The sequence below is a fragment of the Dermacentor silvarum genome, chromosome 2, assembly GCF_013339745.2.
Source record: "Dermacentor silvarum isolate Dsil-2018 chromosome 2, BIME_Dsil_1.4, whole genome shotgun sequence".
NCBI classification, from domain to species: domain Eukaryota; kingdom Metazoa; phylum Arthropoda; class Arachnida; order Ixodida; family Ixodidae; genus Dermacentor; species Dermacentor silvarum.
In genome coordinates this window covers 147,863,849-147,889,909 of record NC_051155.1, presented here as the reverse complement: position 1 = coordinate 147,889,909, position 26,061 = coordinate 147,863,849, and the positions used below count along the sequence as shown (strand labels likewise).

At 42.8% G+C, this 26,061-nt stretch overlaps 1 protein-coding gene across 1 annotated transcript; it reads left to right on the top strand.

The window, feature by feature from the left end:
* LOC119441897 (ADP-ribosylation factor-like protein 5B) lies at positions 1-26,061 on the top strand. Its single transcript, XM_037706546.2, has 6 exons — positions 1-223; positions 4,717-4,777; positions 8,524-8,671; positions 19,335-19,418; positions 22,143-22,294; positions 24,751-26,061. Exons 1-6 carry the CDS (start codon positions 178-180, stop codon positions 24,800-24,802), a joined length of 543 nt encoding a protein of 180 aa, XP_037562474.1. The 5' UTR covers positions 1-177; the 3' UTR covers positions 24,803-26,061.

Genomic DNA, 26,061 nt, shown 5'->3' with positions numbered 1-26,061 from the left:
GCCACCGCCGCCAGCGCCACCAGCGCTGCTCTGTGTGCTCCTCTACACCACTCCTTACGGCACATACGAGATCGCTTTGATTGCTTCGTGAGTGGGGTTTCCGCTGTGCTGAATGGAAGTTCACGGCGTTTGATAAGGTTCGCCGTCATCTGGTTGCTGTGCTTCGGACGTGTTGAAATGGGGATACTGTTTGCAAAGTTGTGGAGCTTGTTCACAAACGAAGGTGAGTGCTTTTGTCTGGTGGATGACTCAAAACTTGGTCCCGCGATATCGCGCATGTTTCTTTCCGCCTTGTCGGGAAGCTCCTGCGCGTCGGACCGAGCTAAGTTTCTTGCCTTGTTTACCGTCTCACATGCAGTGGTTGCCAGTTAAGACTTAGATTATCTTATCTAGATCGCCTTAGGTAACAATGTGGCCTGCTTTTTATCTATCATATCTTGGTCTTCTGGGTACTCAGTTGCTCATCTTGGTTCGCGGATGCCGTTTTCTATTAATCAGGTTCTCAGCTTTTCTTGGCTCCTCCTGGGGTTAACCCTTGCAAAGCCCCGGAAGAAACTAGCTAAGCGTGACAGCGGGCCATGACTCGCGTGTATCATCTATGTACTCCCAGCTGTGTCGCGACAAAAGAAAGTACTGCTTGTGAAAGCTCCAGCGTTCTCAGGTCGCGGTGAGATGGTTTCCGCCTGACCCAGTTTCCCCAGCGGCCAAGAGAGCCTCGCTAGCTGCTGCTGACCAGTCGCACGCTGCTACAGCTGCTGCTGCGAAGGGGCGCATCTTTTCGGAAGCCGTTATCCCCTGTGTGCGCGCCGTGACGCAGAGGCGGCGATTTGCCGCGGGGCGCATTCGTTCGGCCTCTGACGTCTGTGTAGTTCTCGGGCGAGCGCTCATTTTACCCCGTCAGAGGTCAGGAAAGCGCGTCAGGAGCGATCCCCCATCGACACATTGTTTGCCTGATCGCGACTCGGCTCTTGTGCGGAACGGGCGGGCCTGCGCTGCTACGGTTTATGGATTCCGCTTCCAGTCGTCGCGAGATAAGCCCCGGTCGCCTGGCGTCAGCACCGGACGATCGACGTGCTCGGCACAAAGGCCTGCCGACGTCAGACTTGCAGGAACGGTGCACCTGTTGCAGAAACAATCGGTCGCGACGTTTGGTTGTTCTCGTCATGAACCGTCGCAAAGGTCAACGGAACGGCGGTGATATCCGGGTCTTAGGTAGTTCGAGTATGTGGGGCAATGCGTTGTCGAATCGAAACGTTCGATCCAGTTTTCGTTAATAGCTCTTCTTGAATAGGCTGCTTTTATTGCACGCAGGCGTAAACAATTGGTTTGTTGGTGTCGACAGCACAACTTGCTGTGCTGTGTTGCCAGGGCATAATTTTGAATGTGCTTCGCTGGACAGAGATGATTTCGTCACGTCGTCGCTCCAGAACTGGTTCTAGTATGGCAAGACCTTGAACGCCTCGCGTGTCTTCAGTCAGCTGTTGGCTTGCTAACCGATCGCGCGAGCTGCGTGCACCGTGCCTTCGTCGGTGCGTCGGGTCGAGCGCCTCGGCGACCTTGTCTAGGTTCCTGCTGCATTCCAGACCATCTGTTTGCGGTTCCACTGCATCGTCCATACATTGCGCAGGCTTCAAAACGCGTCCCCCATGCGTAATCTCAAATTGATCTACAAAAATAAAAGGATTGGCCGTGACGGCACGCAGTTCGGGCACGAAAAAAATATTTGTCCGTTAACACAGGCTGGCCTCCCATGAAAGCAGAATATATATATATATATATATATATATATATATGTGTGTGTGTGTGTGTGTGTGTGTGTGTGTGTGTGTGTGTGTGTGTGTGTGTGTGTGTGTGGAAAAATCGTCGCACCGTGTGTGAAAATTTCCATTTACCTTTTTAACCTTGTTACCGTCAATCAGACAGCTTTGTGCAACAATTGTCAAGGCTGACAGTCACACTGATTGATTTACACCTTTCTTTTTTTTTTTCTTTGAGATTTTAAACAATACAACTTCATTAAATTGCCTCTTGATCAAAGTGTATAGCAGCCCAACGTGTCTAGAAATAAAATTTGTTGAAATAAATCACAAATCACTTGCAACAGTCTTGTTTGATATTGTAAATGTGTCCGTTTTCGTCTGATTGTGCGCATTTGTTGGTTGTAATGGGCACTTATTATGTATGTAGTTATGCATACTGTCAGTAGTAATATGTATGTACATATTGAAACAGCCCAACATTGTGAGGAGCACTGTGGCTGATAGGTGCATGTGGCCATGTTTTGGTGTGATAGCCCAGGCAAAAAGCAACAAATTCGCTTGAAGGAAACCTGAGGCACCCTTGTACATGGCATACAGCAAACACTCGCATATATCTATACAACAAAAATGAGTACAGCACTTAGCATACAGCATACAAAAGAAGTTGTACAAAAAAAGAAAAAAAAAAGATTTTGTGCAACACACATCCTACAGAATTCATGAATTGTTCAATACATATAACTTGTCTGAAATTTGGAAATCACAAAAGTAATATATGGTGTTTAATATTGTGTATACTGCAATTTTCTACAGCATTGGTGGTTCTTACTGTGTTCAGAACTCATGGCAAAGTATAGCGGATCATTTGTGTACCCATTTCTGTCCGACAATATGGTATACACCAAAATTCCATCTTTAAAAAGGCGTTTGAAATGAAAGCCAAGGCAAAAAAGGGAGACAAGACACATGTGCCGACTACAAATGAGCATTTGCTGGAACAACTGAACATACATAAGCAACATGAAGACAGTGCACTACATCATCCAGACATCTGCTTCACTCTCTCTAGCAAATGTTAGATAAAATGTGCTAAAAAAACAACCAAAACCAGCTCAATTTTACATAGCTAACAATGTTCTCTATCATGTAGTATAATGTGTAGGCAGACATGCGTAATTCTATGACAGTAAGTGATTGTAGGTTTCTTTATAGTGGCAAGATTTTTCTTTTTGTAATAAAAAGGTAAAAAGGAAAAAGGCATGGATTGGTTCATTTGCATTCTTTTTTCTTTTCCCTTTGGTTTCTATAGCGTAGATTCACATTGGGCACACTCCAGTATACTAGTGGAATTCCCCTCTGCTAAAAGGGGGTGGAAAAAAAGTCCAATTAGAAAAGAAAAATGAGCATAGTTGCTGCAGAGGTTCGTGCTTCAAAAATACAGCTGCTCTTTCACTTGCTGACTTTATTCATAGGGGGATGGAATAGGAGGATGGCATTGGCATGTATAATTGACTTACTGACTTGTATGCCTTTCACAGCAGGCGTGCTGCCATTGCTACGTGAAATGCTTGGGAACAAGTGGCTTTTAAGCTTGCGACATCCACAATCCACATAGGCGTACGGGCACAGCATGTGAAGCCCTCGTGACTCGGAACATGTGCCTAGCCGCAGCCAGGGGTGTAATTTGAGAACAGTTCTCTTGATGAGCTTGAGATTATTTTTTTCCTAGCAGGACTGATCAATGTCAGTGGGCTCGCATCGCATGGTCAAGTTGCATTCGTGATTAGATTTGAGCTGTACGCGGCTGTGGCCCCCTTGCACTGAAGCGCTTTGCTTGTTGAATGATGTGTCAGCATTTGAATTTTTTTTTGCCCAGAGACATTTGCACTGGTACTTATCATTTGCGATAGGATAAACAAGCTTTCTTGTTTTTCAATTTAATAACTTGGTAGCGTAGGCTAGCAGAATGAAATTTCAGTGTGTTCCCTTCTACATTCTGTAATCTGATCTGTTAGCAGTTCAGTATGCAAGTGCTAGTTTAGTGGTTTTCCACTGTGCGACTATTTGTACAGTTAGCTCAATTCACTGTAAGAAGAGGAAAAGAAAGTTGCTGCTTACCTTGGCATGAATTTCTTTGCATAAATGTGTTGTACTGTTTTAACTGTTCTGGACAAATAGCGCGGATTGCATACATGCTTAGCTTGAGCTGTTAAAGCCAGCCACCGTTTACTTACCTTTGTTCCTCTTGAAACTGGATTAGCCACGTCACCTGTTTAAAAAAGAATTGTCAGTTATAATTATGCAAGCATAATAATGTCTATAGATGGAAGTAGCTTGGATAAGAAGATTAGTGGAGATAGCTAAAGTGGAATTCACGTGAGTTCACGGTACTTACAGGTATTACAGTATTACAATATTGCATATTTTATACAGCTGTTTTGTGGCTGTCCTTAAAGGCCAACTACGGGAAATATTTGTCCCATTAAAAAGCCTACTTTCAAGTAGTGCAGATATAGAGCAATCTGCACGCAAAATTTTACGTTTTAAGTGCGAAATGATGCGTCGCTGAAGGCTCACATAAATTTAAATTTCCAATACCAAAACGAAGAAAAAAAACACCACCATTACCACTCGCCGCAGACGACATAGAACCTGGAATATTCAGAACCAGTTTGGCACCTTTTCAAAATTGGGCAGTGCCCACAGCATGCTGTAAATCTCGTTGACGGTGTGCCGGGATTTGCTCCTCATCAGCTAATCAGCAGGTGTGTGTGTTGTCTGCTGAGAAGCTATTTGCCAAGATTGATTCAGTAGCACATACCTTTCACTTATAACCAATTTTGCCAAAGTGAGATTTTATTTCAGTTGGCCTGTAAGCTCCAGCTTTGCAGTTTGTCTGTGTGTGCTGATATTTATGAATATCGGGGCTTACCATGATCCTGTGCTTGCTTTTCAGAGCACAAGGTTGTCATCGTTGGCCTCAACAATGCTGGCAAGACAACAATACTCTACCAGTTGTGAGTGCCACTGCCTTTTGGACAAAGAGCTGTTTACTCCCTAATTGATAACTTGGTTGCCGGACCTATGGAACAGGCAGCATAAAAGCATATATTAATTGCTGGAGAAGCATTGTCTGAACGCTTTTCCTAATTGTCCTGGAAATATACCTGTCGTGAATGCAACGGCCACATCGTTTATATATGTGAGAAATTGACAGTTCCTTAAATTGACAAGCTTTCTGATGTGTATGCGCTTGCGCCATTCAATATGTGTCAGTGCAGTTGTCATCCCAGTATTTATATTTTGTTGTTGTTTTAATGGAAAATTGAGGTACAGCGCAATTCTTAGTGATGCACTGAACAGAGTTCAAATGCACAGCCTATTGCAACAAAATGTAGGGCGCTCAGCAATGGGCGACTGACCTTTACTTTATTGCGATAGGTTGCGCAATAAAGGATAGTGAATTATTTTTAAGTGAATAATTTTTATTAATGATGCAAAATGAGGACCTAAAATAAAATGTGAATTTAATAAACACATCTAGAGAAGAAAAATGAAGCACAGCCTGTTCCGTAGTCACTGCTTAGTGAACGTAGTCACTACATAACGAGGGCTCGAATCCGGCAACAATGATGCCTTCAGGTAGCATATGTGGGTTTATTGACCAGTTGCCATCACCCAAAAAGATCACGTGCTCATGACGCCTGCGGCATAAAGGATGTTCCACATCCGCCCTATGGTTTGTGAGTGGTGGCGCTGGCTAACATTCCCAGGGTTAGTTCTAGTTGTAAAACATAAATACCCCAGAAAGTGGATGGCAAAACGGTTCCACGGTAGCTCAATGGTGAGAGCATCGCACGCGTAATGCGAAGACGTGGGTTCGTTCCCCACCTGCGGACAGTTGTTTTTTCATCCATTTTCATTTTCATTAATTTATCATTTCTTTAATTCAATTATTCAGTACAAGTAATTTTCCCCTATGTTGTCCTTGGTGTTATTGTTTGTTGGCTCATTATGATATGCTATGGCTTTATAATACGAATCTTAAAAGATGGTCTTCAGGAACAAAATTCATTTTGTTTTATTGTGCGTGTAATGAATGCATGAAAAGGACAGAGAAAGCAGAAATGAGTGGTGTGAAACCTTTATTGGTACCTGCTGCTCCCTTGGCTATAGCACCAAGTTCCTTTGCTGCACATAACACGCAGAAAACTTGCCATCTGTAAATTGCACAAATTTATAGCACTTAAGGGTACACCAGGTGCTCATACAGATCAATAAAGTTAGGTCAGGATCTCAGAATGTTGAGGGAGTTTGTAATGGTTTTTTGCTAATGTAGATGCAGCATGGAAAACAACAGCACGATGACATACCAACGCGACAAGTGCGTATCAACAACAAAAAAATTTGATTGAAAATGCATGAGCTATGTACTCGTGTAGAGAAACCGCTACAATAATAGAATGATGCTCATAACGCTCTGCCTACTGAATGAATGTCGTGGCACGCAGTTCAAATTTGATTTTGAATGTTCACGTAGACGCCACTGCTTCCAATTTCGATGCCTACAACACGCCAAATGCGGTTGCCCTCAGCAAGCCGCAGTGCACTCAACCAGAGACTCGTCGTGGTGGCCGCGGTATCTACGCTATGTAGCAGACCGCACCTACATGCAACTGTAGGGGGTATGCACGTTTGCTTTTTGCACGACAGGGCTTGAGTGCGCGCTCGTGCTCATATGCTCCAGTTTGGCTGTGCTGTGTCGTGTGGACTGGCTTTGTCCTGCACAAGCTTGACCAACAGATAGTAGCCATGTTCAACTTGCCCATTTTGAAGCACTACCACTAGCTCAATATTGACGCATGTGCTCTAGGCAGACGACGACGATGGGGGGCATTAACGGACTCCGTCTAGTGGGTCGGTGGGATTTTGCCGACGACGAAGAAGGATGTGTCTCTGATCTGTTTTGCTTGAATAGGTTGTCTTGTTGTTCCTGAAGAATGTCTCTGAGTCCTCTCTTGGTGTTGTACCGTGACAATATAAAGCGAAGTCCACCAAAGCATCTAACCAGGAGTAGCCAGGAGTGAGTGCACGCTTAAGTTTTCTATGATTCGAGGCTTGTTGAGTGTTCAAAACTAGTTGAAATTAGCGAGAGTCCTACGCAGGCGGCCGCGGCCAAGCGTGAGCAGGCGATAGTCGGCTTCTTCGAGAAGTACGTAATTATTATCAAGGTTAGAAAGCAGATTTTCGCTTACGTGAGCGTGTTTATTAAGCTGCATCAATAAATATACACAGTAACAGTAGGAAGAAGCGCACCGATCCAAACACTCTTCTTCTTGATTGATGTCAACTGTTGGCCAATAGGAGCTGCATATGGGAGTCTGCTATATTACAAAATAAAGCATCCAGTAAAGAGTGAGGAGCAGGCTTCTGCTAAAAAGGGAGCATTTGAGAAAAAAAGGTAATTTCGCGTTTTGCTTGTGAGCTCCACGCGCCGCACACAACTGCAAAATCTGGGTCACATGTAAGCTCTCTGCGGACGGTGTTTTTTCATCAAGCCCGAGGGGTGATTCAGGACCTTTTGAAGGAGACTGACCAAATAAGGTTGAAAATTTTTTTAATAGCCTGGTTGACATTGGGCTGATGCGAATGCCGTAGTGCGTAGTTATTCAGCAAGCTTCTGTAATTTTTCTAATCCCTTTAACATTGCGCAACGGTTGTTAGCACTTGCCCTGCCCTTCTCACACATTTTCGTCCTCTGTGCTGCTACTCTGTCCTTAGCGTGCAATGTCATGTAAATTTTCTGGTACTGTATAGTACAAAGCAACCTCTTGACTATTCTGTTTTGTCACTTGCCATTTTACTTTGAAATCCATGCTGCTGATCAAATTACATTGTCTCCACTTTCTGGCCATGTATGTTGCAGCACCCGTCCTGCATTCGGTGTCAGACACTGAAAATTTGTTGGGGTCACCTGCTTAGAGCAATGTTCATCTGGGGATGTTAGCACTTTAAGACCACAGCCCCTGCAGAGAGCTCTGCTACTGCCTGTCCACTTATATGATTGTCTTTGTCTGCCCCCTTCCCTTCATCCTTGGTTGCTGGTTTTCAAAGACTACACATATTTCATCATTGTCTTTCAGACTTTCAGGCGTTGTCTGCTACAGCCGCCTGTCAGTCATCATAGAGTGTATACAAATAGACCATCCTCATTGTAGAGACTAAGAAAGATGCACTCTGGGCTGGTATAATGTAAAGATACCTTTTGCTTGATTTTATTCCTCTCTTATCACCCACCACTCACACCAGGCTGATCCTGTTGGTCTGGCTGATGTTGTTTGAGCGCCGCCTGGACCATTGATGGAGCATGAAAGGAATAGCATTGGAATTGTTACATTATCCTGGCCCTGGCTTCAATTGGAATTTTAAAAAAAAACTTGCTTTATACTGCTTGAATAGTGCATAGAGCAATTAGACATTTTAATATATGCACAGTATGCAATGTCTTTTTGTTTGTAAATGTGGTTGCATAATGACACTGATCCGGTATTGACTTATTCTGGATACGAATGCTTTCTGATTGTTACATATCTTCGGTCAGCAGACATTCAATGTGCAGGAGGGTAAAATTAATTGACTGAGATTAGGGTACGACATGTTACTGAAGGGAATGTTTCCACTGTCGTTTTCGTGTTGCCGTCACATGTTGTGAAGCTGAACGACCATTGAGTGCCTTTCCATTTTTTTTTCTCTTGTGGCGCAGCCTGATGAACGAGGTAGTGCACACATCACCCACCATAGGGAGCAATGTGGAGGAAGTGGTGTGGAAGAATGTTCACTTCATCATGTGGGACTTGGGTGGCCAGGAGTCTCTACGAGCCACCTGGAACACATACTACAGCAATGCTGAGGTGAGCAGGGCAAACCCCACAGTTTACTTTATATGGGCAAGAGCCTGTAAATTTCTGGTCGTACTCACTGTGTAAGTAAGTGTGTGCACCGGTGTGCAATTGCTTAGTAACAGGGAAAGAGTATGCAGTGACACAGGATTGCTGTCTGTTGTGGCTTGTGTGAGGGTGGATACCTTGCATGAATATGTGCACAGCATTGAATGAGAGGCTGTGTGCTGTCCCAGTGCTCTCGTGTTGCTGTTGACCAAAGGTTTGAGTGGACCGACTCACTCCTGTGTCTTGCTGCCATGGGGCTGTATGGAATATGAACGGAGCAGAGGCTCTGTGGCTGCCAATGCGGTTTACTCTGTATTTCTCTGAACCACCCAGAAGTCACCAGATTAATGTGGGATCTCTATTCTCTGTGCTCTCTGCAGCAACTCCCATTAGCTAGAGCTAGGGGTCTGTGAATAGCAATTTTTGAAACTGAGTGAAATGCAAATTGAATAGTAGTGCTGGCGGTGAATCAAATCAGATGTTGAATGTTTCTCAAATATTTTTTGAATAATGGACAGGCTTTTTTTATCAGTAATAGAAAAATATCTTTACATTGTAGTCTTCACATTTGCTTGTTATTGTCATTACACTGCATAACATAAAAAAGCATGCTTTATTGAAAGCATAAATGCAGCATTAGAAACACATAGGCAGTTTTTTTGCCTACTGAGTATCTTTCTGAGCAGCATACACATACATGGTCATGCATTGTCAGGATGAAGTTTAACCTGGCAGTCTTATTGCCCAGTTGGCATATCTGTGTACCAATGAGTATAAACCGTAAAGACGTGTCATCTGCGGCAATAGCAGAATTACCAGAAAACATGTTTTATTTGGCTGGAGTAGTTGCAGGATATCACGAATTGTCAAGATACTGCTTCAGCAATGTGCGTTTCCAATTTATTAGGTACAGCCACAGATAGAAGAGCTTGATTGATTGATTCTGGGGTTTTACGTGCCAAAACCAGTTCTGATTATGAGGCACGCCGTAGTGGAGGGCTCCGGATTAATTTTGACCATCTGGGGTTTTTTAACGTGCACTTTAACGCAAGCATACGGGCGTTTTTGCATTTCGCCTTTATAGAAATGCGGCCGCCACGGCCGGGATTAGAGCTGAAAATGTTCACTGTGAAGCAAAAAAAAAATTTATTTGGTGTCTTAGCGCAATCCTACTCAAATGATGCAAGGAAAATTGGGTTAGCTTATTGTACAAATCATGAAAAAAAAAAAAAGGGGGGTTTTTTCCCATCTAGGTTGCTAAGAAGTTCACTTGTGTGCATTTGTCCTCGCAACTTTTTTTTTTTGTTTTGTTAGAATTGCACATTGCTGCCATTCAGCAACAACTTATGTGTTGGCCAGTTATTTACCAGTGATGCAACAGGTAAGGCGCTGTCCTGTAGCTAACTTCCTAAAACAACCATGCAGACAGCTTTGTGAATTAGGTGGGCAGATAAGTCAGGCTAGCTTGAGCTGCCACAATTACTGCTTTACACTTCTAGTAAGGAATGAAAGGGATAAAATTAATGGACAGGCTTTTTTATCAGTAATATAAAAATATCTTTATGTTGTAGTCTTCACATTTTCATGTTAATGAATGAAAGGATAAAAGGATTGTCAGCCACCCAACTTTAGCATGAAGCTACAAGGGAAACCCACATGGGTTTCTTGGAAAGAAAGCTTCACAGTTGAAGAAAAATCATACTGGCCCAAGAAATAAACCTGAGACCGACACTTTTCCAAGGCAGTTGCTCTACTGTCCGAGCTAACCAGGAGGCTAGCAGATTCCAGAGCGAGGCCACTCAAAGCACAGGGATACAGAAAAAATATTAGTGGCATTTTTATTGTTCATATGATGTGACAGTTCTTGGTGACAGTTCTCTGTGCATCATCTGTCTTGGCTCTTATATTTACAGTCTTGGACAATTGTTTCTACTTTTGCCAATAGCATGTTTAATGTCAGCATGATCTCAGTTTGTACGCTTAGTCTAAGGCCTGTACCACCTTTGGCGGTTGATTAATAGTGCTGCCTGATTTTTTTTTTTTTTTTTCACTACAGAATATACACAAAACATTGCTTGGGCTCATAGCCAGTGGCTACTAAAGGGTTCAATGGCAGGCAACCATTTGACAAAATTAGACACGTTAAAACACATATGTTTACAGGAAACGTGCAATAAAGTTAATAGTCACTCTAAACACAGTAAATTTCAATGTTTCTTGAGTTATTACTTGCAAAAGGTGTTCTTCTTTCTAATTTCGTGATTGTGTTTCATTTGTCATTACTGTAAGTATGCCTCATCTCTTCAGTTACCATTCAGCGCTTCATGCACCTCTGTAAGTAACATTAACACCTGGCTTGCCTGGAGGCTTAGTTGCACACCCGTCTCACTCCTCGCAAGACCGTTAGTGCTTGACAGCTGGGCCTTGCGCAAACGCGGGCCTGATTTATGTGCCTGTGCCTCTATGGGGCTCGTCTGCAGCTGCCTGTGACAAGGTGTGGCCACATTAGCTCTCCCTTTTCTTGTCACTAATGAAGCTGAGTTTGAATGTGGCTGAGCCTGTTGAGTCCCTAGTGTCATTAAATGGTATTGCAAAAAGCAAAGTGTGAACGGTCTGGCACTTCGTACTAGAAATGCTCTGTGAAAAATGCTGAGAGGGCCGAAACCTGAAGCCTTGTATTGCTGAACCATGTTACTTGTTAAGAGATAGATTTCCTTAGTATTTTGTTTGTGACAAATAGCTGGTCTTGTTGCCATTGTCAGAGAATGTGTGTCATTGCACAGAGTAAAGGGGGCAATCGCCTCCACAATAAAGATAAAAGGGCATGAAAAGAGCAGGTTCCGGTTCAAACCAAACTGATTAGCATTGCTCAAATTTATTTTTCAAGTAATATTTGTTTACATGTGAATTCAGTTATGGGTATGAGGCCAAATTGAAAACCCTCTTTTTTTATTTTTTATTTTACTTTATTTCATTTTTTGCTTAGTTAGATGTACAATTCATCGGTATTACAGAAGAAACTATCTACCTGCATTGTTTCTTTGTTTAGATATAGCAAAATTTGTAACCACACCTGGCGCCTGTGAAATCGAAACTGGAAGTACTGGTTTCATGCGTAACATAATGGTGCCTTAATTATATAGCATTCCTTTTGCTCTTTGTTATTATTAAGCTTAAACAAGTAATAAGAGTTCAAAGGTATTTTGAGCACGTTTACATTATGAAAGAAACTCTACCAATGGGGATGCATAAGGTTTAAGACACGTTTACACTCTGCAGGATTTCTACGCGGCGACGGAACAATAAATTTATTATTCTTGGTTGTCTTTATACACTGCAGTTTTTCTCATTTGTACCAGTAGCTGAAGAAAGGTGAAGTTCCAAGTGCAAAGGCAAGGGAAATGAAACTTTGACAAAGATGCGGGTGAAATGCAAAAACGCCCATGTACCGTGCATTGGGTGCACGTTAAAGAACCCCAGGTGGTCAGAATTAATCCGGAGTCCCTCACTACGGCATGCCTCATAATCAAATCGTGGTTTTGGCACGTAAAACATCACACTTTTTTCTATTTTTTTAAGTTTGCCGAGAATCAGTACACGAGGACCATAGTGTGTGATGGACCCGGGCACGGGAGTTGTTCAGAAAGTGTATTGAAGCTTGGTAATGTGGAGGGTGGCTGCAGTATTCTAGAGTCATGCTCTACACTAGAATGAATCAATCTTAGATCTTTGCATTCTGTTGAGCTTTGTCTTGCTCTGAATGAGTGCTTCAATGGTACAATTTGGAAATGTGCAACCAAAGACACCTACGTCAATCTTGCACTTCTCACGTTTGCTATATCTGGCGCTGTCTGTCATTTCATCAACGTCGAGAGGCTCACGAGATATTCTGAAACCAGTTAGAAAAGAACTTGGCCTTTACACAATCAAAGCTTGTCTCACGATGCACCGGTCGCTCAATGCGAAGTCCTCCCATTACATTACTGATGCTGCAAAACAAGCTAGAAAAAGAAAGTTGAGGTGCCCCATGGCAGTGGCATAGCCAGAAATATTGTTCAGGGGGGGGGGGGGGGGGCTCACGTTGCAGCGCGGCCTCCTCCTTAAAGAATTTTTCGAGGGATCAAATACATGAATAATACCTGCCATTGCCAATGCCATTGTATATTAGATGCTGCAAACAATTTATTCAACACTGCACACTGTCAAGTAAGATGTCTCTTTTTTCATAAAAGAATATATTCGTATGTCCCAAACGCAAACGCTATGGCAGAAATAACTAATATCAATGCTTCCGCTTCTTTTTTTTTTTTTTTGTCTATTTAATAAGTAAAGAAAATATCACACGAACTTTAGAACTATATCAGTTTGAAACCAGCAAATCAGTGCATGCAGCTGATATGAAAAACGTAAAGGCCATGAAGAGTGCAAATTGAGGACAAATATTTTGATGAATGTTTGTCATTCAAGAACCTTGTTAACATTTTTAAAAATGTACATATGCAACGGCCAGGGAAAAACCTCAATGACGCTGTCCTTTGTTGCAATAGATTGTGCAGGAGCAGCTGTTACTGGTCGTGTAGTCTAATTACACCGAGATTATAGTCGCAACAGTGCGTACATATAAAAAGCAGGAATTCTGCAAAATATACATTAGAAATGCGAATATAGAATGGAATATACAAATGCGAAGACACAACTTGATAAAGGGCAAAGAAGTGTCGCTGGAAACAAAGTTCACTGCTTGTATACACAAAACCTCGCAACAAGATTTTTAAATATGCGTATAAGTCTCCAATAAATCTACGTATTTAAGCAAACGTCACTGTATATAATGCGTCAAACAAGACAAATAAACATGTTGCGCTGTCACAGATAGTAAACTTTACGCATAGAAAGACAGACGATCCAGGCAAGAACAAAACTATGATCGCAGAAATTGTGATATGTACTTGGGCCATGCTGCGGTGGCAACAGCACCATATGGGTAGAATAATAGAGGCATAATGCAGAAATCAGTACGAAAATGTGTAATTTAACTGCTTGCAGAGCGGCAACAAATATTCTGCACCTAAAATTAAAGAAGGGTATTGCTTCGGTTGAAAAAAGAAGTAAAAGCAGGTAGCTAAATAGGAAGGCCAAACGAAAGCCACAGATGATGCAGCAAGTAGAACTACCCAACATCCGAGTTTGTTTGTTGGGAAACGCCGCGTGGGCCTGGCTTTTAATGAGCATGGTTGGTCAAAATTGGTTATTAATGTCCTCGTAATTTTCGTATTCGCATGATAATTTTGATCACGATGCTAACTGTTAGAATAAACGGTGAAAATTTCTGCGGTTTTAAAAGCTAATGAACAGTCATACGTTCTCATAATAATGAGTTTACGGACTTGAAGGAACAGAACTCTTTACGTGCATTGATTTTTGCTGCTTCACTATCTAAAGGACAAACTTACTTGGCAGGGGAGTTTAGCGAAGCGCTCAATGACTTCGGACACGTTGATGCCGATGTCTCTGTGGGCGTATAGAAGCGCCAGCGTAGCCATGCGTTCCTCAGACTTTGTAGAACGCAAGTAGTTTTTTAGTAATCCCATGTTAAAAATTATTCTCTCTGCGCTGACAGTGGTCACTGGAAGGGTCATTAGAATCTGCAGCAGTTTGTGCACATTTACATAGAACCGGCAGCCGCAATGAGGGCTTTTATTCTGGTGTTAAAACCTAAAAACACTCCTTCAATGTCGTTGGCATCCTTGTTTAGGTACCTTGCACAAACAGCAAGCTGTTCGATTCTAGCAACATCCATCATTTCGTCAGCAAATATATGGAGAAGCAGCCTGCAACATTTACTTTTGCATTTAGGCTTCCCTTGATAATTTCACCACAAATTTCTATAATTTGGTTTTGTACATCTGGGCTTAAATATGAGGCATTACTGGGTCAACTTTCCAAATGCTTCTTCAGATATGTATCTCCACAATCAGCTCACATGCGAAGAAGCGCTCTGAAAATACCAGTATTTTCAGCGGGGGCTTTGCTTAAATTCATAGGACCACTATTCCTAAGACTACGGAAAGCCAGACTTTGTCGCCCGCAAAAAAAGAACTGCAGTTAACTTTCTACTGTTTTCTCTTATTTTACTTTGCCTGCTCTGGTCCAGCTGATCGATTACATTGGCCGCGTTTCCTGAAAATGTTTGGAGAAAATTATCAGCTGCCAGCTCACAGTCACAGTGATATTTAGTATTGTGTGTGTGAAAGATTGCAAACACGTGCTTCCATTTCTAGAACGGCGTGGACATGAGGGATCCAGTGTGCGCAGGTTGGCCAAATTTTACAAGAACAATTAACCCATAAAGTTCCAGAATTGAAAATCAAAAGCACGGCTTTGGAAATGTCAGTGCACTTTTTGCGTCAAAAGTTTATGAGAACTTAATACTATAAAGTTTCAGAATTGAAATTCATGCACTCCGTAGATTCCGCGGCCGCTGCAAAATGCCGCAACACGCCCGCTCGCTATCGAAAAGCCCTTAAAGTTTGTGCTCGGATGGGGCTCCTTGCGTTATGTGACTCCAGGTGCAAGGGCGTTGCCACGAAATCCAGCCAGAGTTCGCAATGTTCGTGCCGAAATGTCTTTTCGAGCGTGAAAAAGACATTGTAGACAAAATTCAGAATGATTCCCGGCACCGCGGTGGTTGTTTTGGTCGGTGGGGCATGCCAGCAAGAAAAAAATTTTGGAGGGGGGGGTGCGTGAAGCTCCCCCCCCCTGGCTACTACCCTGCCCCGTGGGTAAAATTAGACAAAAACAAGAATCAGGAAGAGACAAGCAACACAATTTGGTAAATTTTAGCTTTTCCGCATGTTTTTTGTACACACTGTGTGTGTTTAAAATCTTAGTTGTTGATTTTTTCGACGCCTCTATTTTCACAATTCTGCAATACACCAACAAGCACAACTTTTTCAATAAATGTCTTTAAATTAAACTTGGCACACTTGTTGTTCCTCACATAGTTGGATGTGCAATGAATCACGATAAATGAAATTGTTCAAAAACTTTTGATATGACTCCATTTATAACAAGGCATATCTATCAGAAGAGTGCAGTTTTGGTTGGTTATTTCATCATTACACTCTCAGGATTCTTCAGATCTCATTGGTTTTTGATCATTGCACTGATCAAAGCCTCTCCTATGTGATTGCCAAAAACTGTTTCATTGTGATTAGCTAAATTAACATTATGAGTGCTGGCATAAGACTCATACTTTTAACAATTTTACATATGTTATAAACTGATTTGCCTACAAAAATGTGCCCTGTAAGATGGATGTGTATTTTTCCTATTCTGAAAAAAAAAAAAAATTTTACTGAACTTGTCCTCGTATGTTAAATAATTTAAGCACATGCTTGCTATTTTATTGTAGCAGTTTGTTATGATGCCTTCTTGCTCAATGTATATTTGTTTTTCTGCTGCACAATATTGTCCGTTATGTTAATTGGCCACACAAGCTGCAGGACTAATCTAATTCATTGTTCAAAATTTGGTTCACTCATGAGATGGAAAAGAAACTCCAATTCTGCTAGACTATTTCATATGGATGCTGTTATCCTTGTATATTTCAGACCTTAGTGAGCCTTCATGCAGCCTTTCATGTGTGCTCTCGTTCCCTACCACTTAAAGTTAACTTGTGGCACAACTACCCAGCTTCTGCACACTGACGCAATTATTGTCAGCATTGAACATGCATTACAGGGAATCGGATCATCTTAGCACACCAGAAGAAAAATAAAGAACAAAAGGGGCGATTTCCACACTTGCCACTTTGTTAACCTGGTTCAATTCATTTTCACAGATGCCTTGTTATTATTCTACAGTGCATTTAGAACCTTGCTAAGCCGAGATCGCACATCACTGCTTGAACTAATCTTCTTCAAGTAACTAATTAACGATCTTGGCTCTGGTGTGTGATGTCTGTGGTATTCATTTGATGTTTATTGATCATGTAATAATCATTGCCAGATAAGGACATTTATACTCACTCTGTCAAAGTTCTTGTTACTTTTGTGACCCGCTATCACATTTTATTAATTCCGATGGTTATGATTGTGTCATGCTGGTGTCGCCAGTGGTTGTGCCACATGGCTTTACTTCTTGGAGACTGAGCAAAAAAATGGGACAGCACCAGAGAAACATGAGCGCAGGCTGTCAACAGGCATATATTTTAAAGACACGCACGCACGCACGGTGTGCAAACGCTCAAAGCTTGACTCTTGTTTCGCATTGCACTGCACTGTCGTGGTGCAAGCAGATTGTGCATGCATGCTGCATTGTTCTTTTATTTCCTGCAGTGTGTGTACCATACAGAAGTAGCTCCAAAAAGTGTCATTTCAAAACAGAAAGGCAGTATTACAGCGAAACAAAACATGACTGCGAAATAAACTGGGTATGAGAAAAAATAGTAGACAATTACAATGTGTCCTTTTAAAGTTGCCCCTCTGGGGAGGCTTCATACTGAATGTGGCAGCCAGGGCCTAAAGAGACTGAATGTACTCCTGCGAATTGTGCGTCTATAAAATTCCCTCACATTTATTATGGAGCTGCTGCTGCAGTGTAAAACACACGTGCATCCTGGAAATGCTGATATATGTTACACTTACGTCCACTTTAATAGTCAAATACGAGGTTTGTTAGAAAAGTATTCGACCTTTTTTTTTTTTTTTTTTCGAACACCTGATGGCGATGAAACAAGCGCGCTTGCAGCATCAGCTGACCTTGAACCTTCGTGCGCACGCGCGAATTTTTTCCCGCCTGCCGATAGCGTCAGTCGCTGGAATTTTAGTGGGGTAGTGTGCGAAGTCGGTCATTTTATTGCAAGGAAATCGACGGAACGACTGGAGCAGCGCTACTGCATCTTAATTTTGCGAGAAACTGGGTGACAGCTAAGTGGAAACCATTTGGAAGATTCAGACGGCTTTCGGTGACAATGCTATGAGCAGCACACAGATTAAGGATTGGTACAACTGGTTTAAAGACGGCCGCACATCGGTAGAGAGCGAGCCACGCTCCGGTCTGCCATCAACATGCCGAAATGACCAGGTCATTGCCGAAGTGGACGCTGTGGTGATGCGGGACCGTCGTGTGACTATCCGAGAAATTGCAGAAGAGATGGGCATCAGCACTGAACATTCCATTATGACCGAAGATTTGGCCATGAAGAGAGTTGCGGCGAAATTCGTGCCGAAGCTGCTCACGGTGGAGCAAAAGCAACTTCGTGTTGAAGTCTCACAGGACATGCTGGATTCCACAAACAGTGACCCCGACTTCATGAACACCATAATCACTGGTGACGAGTCTTGTGTGTACGGGTACGACCCGGAAACTAAATCACAGTCGTCACAGTGGAAGCATTCCACGTCACCAAGACCGAAGGAGGCCCGCCAAGTGCGCAGCAACGTCAAAGTGATGCTGACTGCTTGCTTTGACTCCCGCAGTGTGGTACACCACGAGTACGCACCACCGGGTCAAACAATCGCCAAAGAGTACTACAGGGATGTCCTCCGTCACCTACGTGATGCTGTGCGGTGCAAGAGCCCGGAGTTGTGGTCAACAGGAAATTGGCGCATCCATCACAACAATGCTCCTGCACATTCCTCACACTTGATTGAGACTTTTTTGGTGAAAAACCAGACTCCTGTAGTTCAACAGGCTCGTTACTCTCCTGATATGGCCCCCTGCGACTTCTGGCTGTTTCCCAAAATCAAGAGGCCATTGAAAAGAGTGCGATTTCAGACAAGAGAGGACAATATGGCTGCAAGGACAGCTGAGCAAAACTCCATTCCGAAAGAGGCCTTCTCAGAATGCTTCCAACAATGGCAGCACCGTTGGTAGAAGTGTGTGGAGTTCCAAGGAGACTACTTTGAGGGTGATTAAGTTTCTAACGCTCCAGTTATGCCAGTTTTTTTTCTTCGGCCAAAGGTCGGATACTTTTGTAACAGACCTCGTACTCAACAAATGAAATCGCTGCAGATCTCTGCTTCTGTGATGAGCCACTTAGTAACATACCACTGTTGAGCATCTCCTTGCTTATTTTATTCCCACAAATGTTAACATTCTTCTACATAATAATAAAACATTGTTTTGAAATGTGAAGCAATTGCTGCTGGATTTTTTCCTAACGTGAAACAAAGTAAATCTGAGCAACATTTCAGCTACACTTCTTAAAAGCAAAGCAGTTATTCTCGGTCACCTTTTATTTTCTCCTTCTTCTACTTCTTCTTCCTTGTTAGCCTATTTAAGGGACGATTATTCTGGTATTTAATGTGAGAGGTGTCACCAATGCAGTCATTCTCAGTACGCTATCACTATGTGATACAATGCAATGGTAGCATTTTATTTCCGTCAGAAGAATGAGACCGTTTCATAATTGAATCACAGGCAGCATAAAAAGACGGCGTCCAAAAATTCCTGGAACTTGAAGTTGTGTTGCATGGGATTGTGGTACAGAAAACCCACCATGGCAGTGGATCTTGCTCTAAACATCACTTGGGACCCATAAAAGTAGCCTGCCCACTCTTGAATTTCATGACACTGTAATTTTCAATTGAAGCCTGTGCTTACCTTTCTTCCTGTTCTGCAGTTCCTCATAGTGGTGGTGGACAGCATGGATCGGGAGCGGCTACCATTGACGAAAGAGGAGCTCTGGAAGATGCTTTCGCATGAGGTAAACTTATCTGACCTCTGCTGTTGCGCAGTTGACTTTGTTAATTTGTCTTAATTTGTATGTAAGGAACAAAAAGTGATTGATTGCTTGTGATCAATCGACATTCTTGAGGGTAAAGTTAGCAGTAATTCAGTTACTTTTTTCAGCAATCAATTGCCAGTTATTGGTTTCCAGCAAGAGAGCATTTTAAGGCCGGGGACAGTGCCGATGGTGCAACTATGAAGTGATTTGTGCAAGATTGTCTAAAAAATGCCCTCCCAAGCAGTAGGCGCTTCTGTTTGTAAACGTTGAAGTGATAGCACAGGTTGCAACAAGTGCGGCCAAACTCGGTATAAGCAGTCATAGTCTGACTTGTCATTATGTTGATATTTGAATAATGGAGCATGTGGCAAATGCTGTGTAGGCTGCAGTGTTGTCTTTACACGCTCAATACTCTAATAACGAGTTTTGCTGGTAGTGTTCGCCAATGGAACAGTAGATTGATGTTGACAATTTTCATTTGGTTTAAAACACCCTTGTGTAGTGGTTGGCATGCTCGTTGATTTAAACATTAGGGAATTCGAATAAGCACTTACTTAGAGCATGTTGCATGAGCAGGGTTGTCTTTGAATTGCTTGTGGCATTTTGCATGCAAATTCTCGCATGCTTAACCTCGGCAGCATGTGCAGTCACCTTCAGTTACCTTATATGAAGAGTTCAGTGCTGTGCAGGGGGGAAAATTGCACCAAATCATGCAAAATGCAAAATCATACTTAAAGCGAAGTGTAAATTCCTCGTTATGATGTATTGTTGTTTGTTTACACCGTTGATTTACATTACAAAATTTTATTATGATCGACATGGTATTTTAAGTTCAAGACTATGAAATTTTACAAAGCTTTACCTACTAGAGATTTCTTTATCTTTTTGGAGATTTTAATTACTATTTTTCTCTCTCTCTTTCTTTTTATTTTTTTGCTAGTAAAATAAACCTTCAGAAGCTGATAGGCTATAATTTTTGTCATTTCAAGTTCAATATAATGCTTTATTTTTAATCTAAACAACATTTACTTAGCCTCAGCAATCCTTTCCCGTAAGCTGTGCAGGCGCAGCGAACTGCTACAGCAACCTTATAGTGGCATCGATGCTTGCCCATTTTGCACATATGTGCTGTTTTCTGACACAACAAACCTCTGCTTTTTGTGAAAGGACTAATTTACTACTGAAGTGTATGTTATAGCTACGTATAGGCCGTGGCAGGTCAAGAGCGCATTGGCAAATGCCCTTCAAAGGTAAAATATATACTAGTGCCAATCGATAGTTTTATCCCTCTCCTTCTCATTTCTTGTCTACATCTCCCTGTTAGTCTCGTCTGCCATGCAAGCACAAACCACCTCAGCTTGGGGATGTCTCGGGAAAGAATTGCTTCAAGAAGACATTGTTGCACTAGTTGGTGCTTGCTTAAAAGAATAAAGTTGCTTGTTTTGCAAGGTACAAATGCTAACCATGTTTTTGCAAAAGGATCAGCTTAACCTTTTGTGGTGTACCATCTCTCTTGCACTTGACTAGGAGGTCTCTCTTGCACTTGACTAGGAGGTCCCTTGGACATGAGGTCGGGCTAATTTTATTGCTATAGCAATTACATGGAAGCTCGAGTCGCATGTGCGCTGTTAACGCCACCATCACATTGTTCACGTTGTTGTTCTATCCTGCTGACAGCACAGACATGGATTGAATTTGGCTGCAAAAGTGATGAAGCGAAGTGGACACACCGTCAATGCTTCACACAAATAATTCCCTTAGTGGCCACTGAGCTAGGCATCGTTCTGCCTTTCGCTGCTGGCATGAGTGTTGTGTGCACGCACATTATAAGCACGCTAGTGTTCCTGCTGAGCTGCCGTCTGTATGCGCTGGTCTGAGCAGGAAACATCAAGCTAACATTTATCTGATATTTCACTGGGTGCTGACTGATGCCGTCAGTTTCCCATCAGTTTCATCTTGTGCACCATCGAGGTGTGATGCCTGCAACACCACTGGTGGCACTCATCCCGCAGCGTTATGAGACGCCTGGTAGCTGCCAGGGCACTGTTTCTTCTGCCCAGCAGGGGTTGCCTTAGGTGCTGTGTTGCACCAACATGTCGCACCCACGTATAGTTGAAACACTGTCCGAGGATGTTTGACACAACGCTAAACCTTTGCTGTCTTGCTATAATTTTGCAAAATGTTCATCAAGTATTATGGAGAATTAATTCTGCTCGCGAAAATGTTTTGCTCTTCGATCTCCGACCACACTGAGAGTCTTCTTTACGATTGTGAAAGAGACACCAGAGCGGTACCCGTTTCGAGCAAACGCTTCCTGGAGAAGGCGAAATTTGCTACAGTAAATTCTACAAGAAGTCACTGTGACCAACTGTCGCTATGAGCAACGATGCTGTTCCAAGTTTGCTGCTGCTTGTGTGCTGCATCTATAGGCAAATCGTCGTCAATAAATTGTATATATCCCACAGGTGGCGCGTGAGGAGGGTAAACTTTTTTTTTTTTATGCGTCCTATTTATCCCCTCCCATTATCCAGAGTAGCCAATTTCACTTTCGTCCATGAGAATTTGAGTTCGCAGGTTGGCAGGTATGGAGGCAGGCTATTGCGGAAAGAATTTCTTTTGTATTCTTAATGTGTCACAGCTTCATTTGTCCTCTTCAATATCAGCTTGTCATCCACTCTGATCACCTGCCCTATGTGCTTGCAGGACCTGACCAAGGCAGCAGTTCTCATATTCGCCAACAAGCAGGACATCAAGGGCTGCATGTCACCGCGAGAGATCTCCGAGCAGCTCAACCTGACCTCCATCAAGAAGAACCGGTGGCAAATTCAAGCCTGCTGTGCGCTGACAGGCGAAGGGTTAGTTTTAGCTGTACCAGCCTGTTTCAATGTCATTTGCAAAAGCTTTGCTTGACTGAATTTTCTATTCATGAATGCTAAATTGAATTGAATTCGGGTGGTTTTACGTGCCAAAACCACGATTTGGTTATGAGGCACGCTGTAGTGCCTCTGGATTAATTTTGACCACCAGGGGATCTTTAACATGTCCCCAATGCACGGGACACAGGCATTTTTGCATTTCGCCCCTATCGAAATGTGGCCGCCACAGCCGGGATTTGATCCTTAGCAGCGCAACACCATAGCTGCTAAGCCACCACGGCAGCTATTCAGCATTGTTATGAACCATAAGAATAGAAATATTTTGTGTGGGTGCATTTCCTATGTGCACAGGCCTGAGATGCAAGCTTTATTCCTGGCCCTGGCTTAGTATAGCTTGGATAAAAACTGCATTTGCCTCTCCAAGTAAGAAAGTAAGAGCTTCATGTTATTTTACTGCAGTCTGCTGCTTCCTACAGTGTATAGTATAAAAATTGAGGGTAATATAAGTGATAACATCTTTTGCTTATGGGCATCCAGCGCTGAAACTTTGCAAGCTGACAGCAGCACCGTAAGACACAGCCTAGTGGGCAGAGAAAGCATGTTTTAGTAGGAAATGCTTTGATTTAATGTCATCAAATTCACCACTCACGTTGAGGCACACGTTTCCAGTGTCTTATCTGACTGGGCACCAGTGTGCCAGAACGTAGGAGTGCACGCACTCCTGAGAACGTGCATGACCACGGAGAGAGCTTGGCTGGATGCGTTAGGCATTAGCAAGCGTTGATACAGGCGCGCGTTTGTTATCATTCTTGGCATCACTACCGGATGGCATCAGCATATTTTAGTTGCACACTGAAAACGCCATAGCGCCTTCTGGCCATCACTGATTCCCTACGTGGCACTAGGAAATGTAAGATTTATTTTAGGCGATTGTGTGTGCAACTTATTGAAGGGATCGGCTAAGCCAGGATATAAAGAAAAGCTGTGAGGGCTTCATTGAAATCAATGAGCTGGTTGGAATGGTGCTGGACTTATTGACAAAGTGAGTTGCAAATAGTGTACAACACTAAGGTTTCTGAAATCTCATGCCATCACGTGCAACCAACCACACATTAGTGTAGGCTAGAGTTGCCAACCATCCCGAATCTAGTGGGACATTCTCGACTTTTGAGTAAATGTCCCGATTCCTGACCTGACCCAGTCGGCATGTTCAAATGTCCCGACTTTGGCATTTTTACTACTGGACACCGATCAATATTTTATAATGTCTGACAGCCCAGTTGCACATTCTCTTTCATCTTCTCTTTCATGTTCTTTTGCATTGTCATGAACATAAAGGCAGTTTCCTTTTTGTCATGCTTTTACTTCTGTTGTAGGCCCCAACCATTCACAGTAGTACCTCTATCTGTATGGTAGCCGTGTTAGCGAGGCAACTAGCGCACCTCTCTTACTGGATTGAACAGTGCGAACAGACAATGAGGACGGACGAGACAAGATGAAGCATCTTTCTTGTTGTAAATAGCAACATGATAGGACAAAATAAATCGTGAAACTTTGTTGCACGTACAGACTGGTGGCTCCTGGCACTGACAGGGTCAGTTGTCGCCAGCCGTCCCCTTCCCCCACCTGTCCAGACTTTGTTCGCTCGAGAGTTGGCAACCCTAGTGTGGCCTGTGAGATTCTTTTCTGAAGTGTGGTGCAAGGTAATATATAGCGTTGACTTCAGCGCAGCTGGTCGTTGCGAATACTTATATATATATATTACAGGGCTCTTGTGCTAAATTTTGAATGTGTGGTTTGGGTAACAGAATAAGGGAAATTGGTGTTGCCTCCTATGTTGGTGGGTGAATCCTTTGTATTAGGCTTCAAGGAAAAAATGTGACCTTGTACCGAAAATACGGCATGGTTAGCCAGCGATTTCTGGAGCAGCTAATTTAAAATATTAAGAAACAAACCGTATAAAAAAGAATTTATGGGTATAGGGACTTCTTTTCCTAGAGGCTGTCTGGGCAGCAAACTTATGGTGCTGAATGGTGATGAATTTGGGTGCGCATTTGATTCGGGAGCACATAAGAACCGGGCAAATACTGCCAAATGAAGAAGTGATGTGTTGAAATGAAGCAGTGGTACCAGCTACTTTGATCAGTTTTGTCTGTCCTGTCAAGACCAAATTAACGGAAATCAACTATAGTAACAGAAAGTAACAGCATTAACGGAGACTAGTGGCCTGGTTAAGTGTGAATTCTGAAGTCATCATACGACGAGTGCAGAGGAACAATGAACGTCCTATGTCTCCTGCCTTGCTCCTTGTTTTTCTGCTTCGATTCTGTTCTGCATTCTGAACAAGCAGAGAGACTTTACTTTTATCAACAGCCGTGATTGTAAACTATGTGGAGAAAGTCATGGTATGATATCTTCTGCTTGCTTCCTTGCAGCTTATACCAGGGGCTGGAATGGGTGTATTCACAGCTGAAAAACAAGAAGTGATAGCAGCTGTTCCCTTAGAAAACCCAAGGACAGACTACGTGCTGTGATATGACCTAAGAGGGCAGCTGCGCAGCACCCGCTGCCTCCATCTCTCCAGTCTTCGAACAGGGACGACCAGTCATGGAACGACGGCATGGCCTCCCCGAGCGCTGCGACAGGCTTCCTCTGGAGGTGGTTGTCGTGGACGGACGGCCATTGCCATGACGACGTAGGTTCTGGGGTGTACCTTGAGAACACAAGAGGGGCGACGACAAGCAAACAGACTCAGTGGTGTGACCTGTGACTCTTTCCCAAACCCACATCGAACATGTGACATTGCTGTGGTGCTTTGGTGTTTGCACAAAAACATGCGGAAGCCTCAGTGGTACATGACGTTATGTGCGCATGACTTACGGCTACATTGTCAACATGTGTATATAAGAAGAGACACGTCTCGCTTGTTTTTACTGAGCAAAACTGTTCATGCTGTAAGTGATAGTCTGTTGTCCTAGGTTTCCCCGTGCCGCAGATGTGGCATGCATGGCAGTGTGCTCTTTTCTGTACATGCATGCACATCTGTGCCATTCTTTCTAGGTTATTTTTTAATTATTTTGCTTAACATATTACAGCCTTTTTTTTTTTTTAATGTATGTGTGCTTATAGCTTGCATGTGACTGCTGTTTGGATGCTTATCTTTTTTGCCCCGTTATAAGTAAGAGCAGCAACATTCTTTACCCATTTGGGAGATGACGTTTAGACTGGCTCATCAGGCATCCACACTAACATCATTGTGTGCAGCCCTGTTGTACATAGTCGTTTTTAATAAGCATACTTCATTGAGCATTCATTTTTTAAAAATTACTACCTTATTGTGTGCCTCATCACCTCTGTTTCACAACGCAAACATCTATAATATTTGACAGTAATTAACAGGAACCATAATAAAAATTCATTTTGACAAGCAAGCCTCTTATGATTTGAAAGTTTCATTGCACTATCACAGTTTTGCCATAGATGTACAGAAATACAAAAAAAAAGAGAAGGTAAATTTCGTCATAAACTATGGTAGCCATAAAAGCTCTAATAGTAATGTATTGTATGTACAGTACAAGTGTTTTTTCTCATGACACACTAAGAACCACCCCAGACCTGTACGCATGTGTCGGTGCTTACAGAGTCGTGCACACTGCATCACTGTTTTACCTTTCAATGCTTTGTAATCCTGTGCAGATTTGTGGGGAGTAAAAGATTCACTGCTCCAGTATGCTATAATATAAAAA

What these genes read in the sequence shown, in the direction of transcription:
- LOC119441897 (XM_037706546.2), top strand. Translation starts at nt 178, where the DNA reads ATGGGGATACTGTTTGCAAAGTTGTGGAGCTTGTTCACAAACGAAG. An exon ending in CATACTACAGCAATGCTGAG is followed by an intron (nt 8,672 to 19,334) that starts GTGAGCAGGGCA and finishes CCTGTTCTGCAG; the next exon opens with TTCCTCATAGTGGTGGTGGA. An exon ending in TGTGCGCTGACAGGCGAAGG is followed by an intron (nt 22,295 to 24,750) that starts GTTAGTTTTAGC and finishes GCTTCCTTGCAG; the next exon opens with CTTATACCAGGGGCTGGAAT.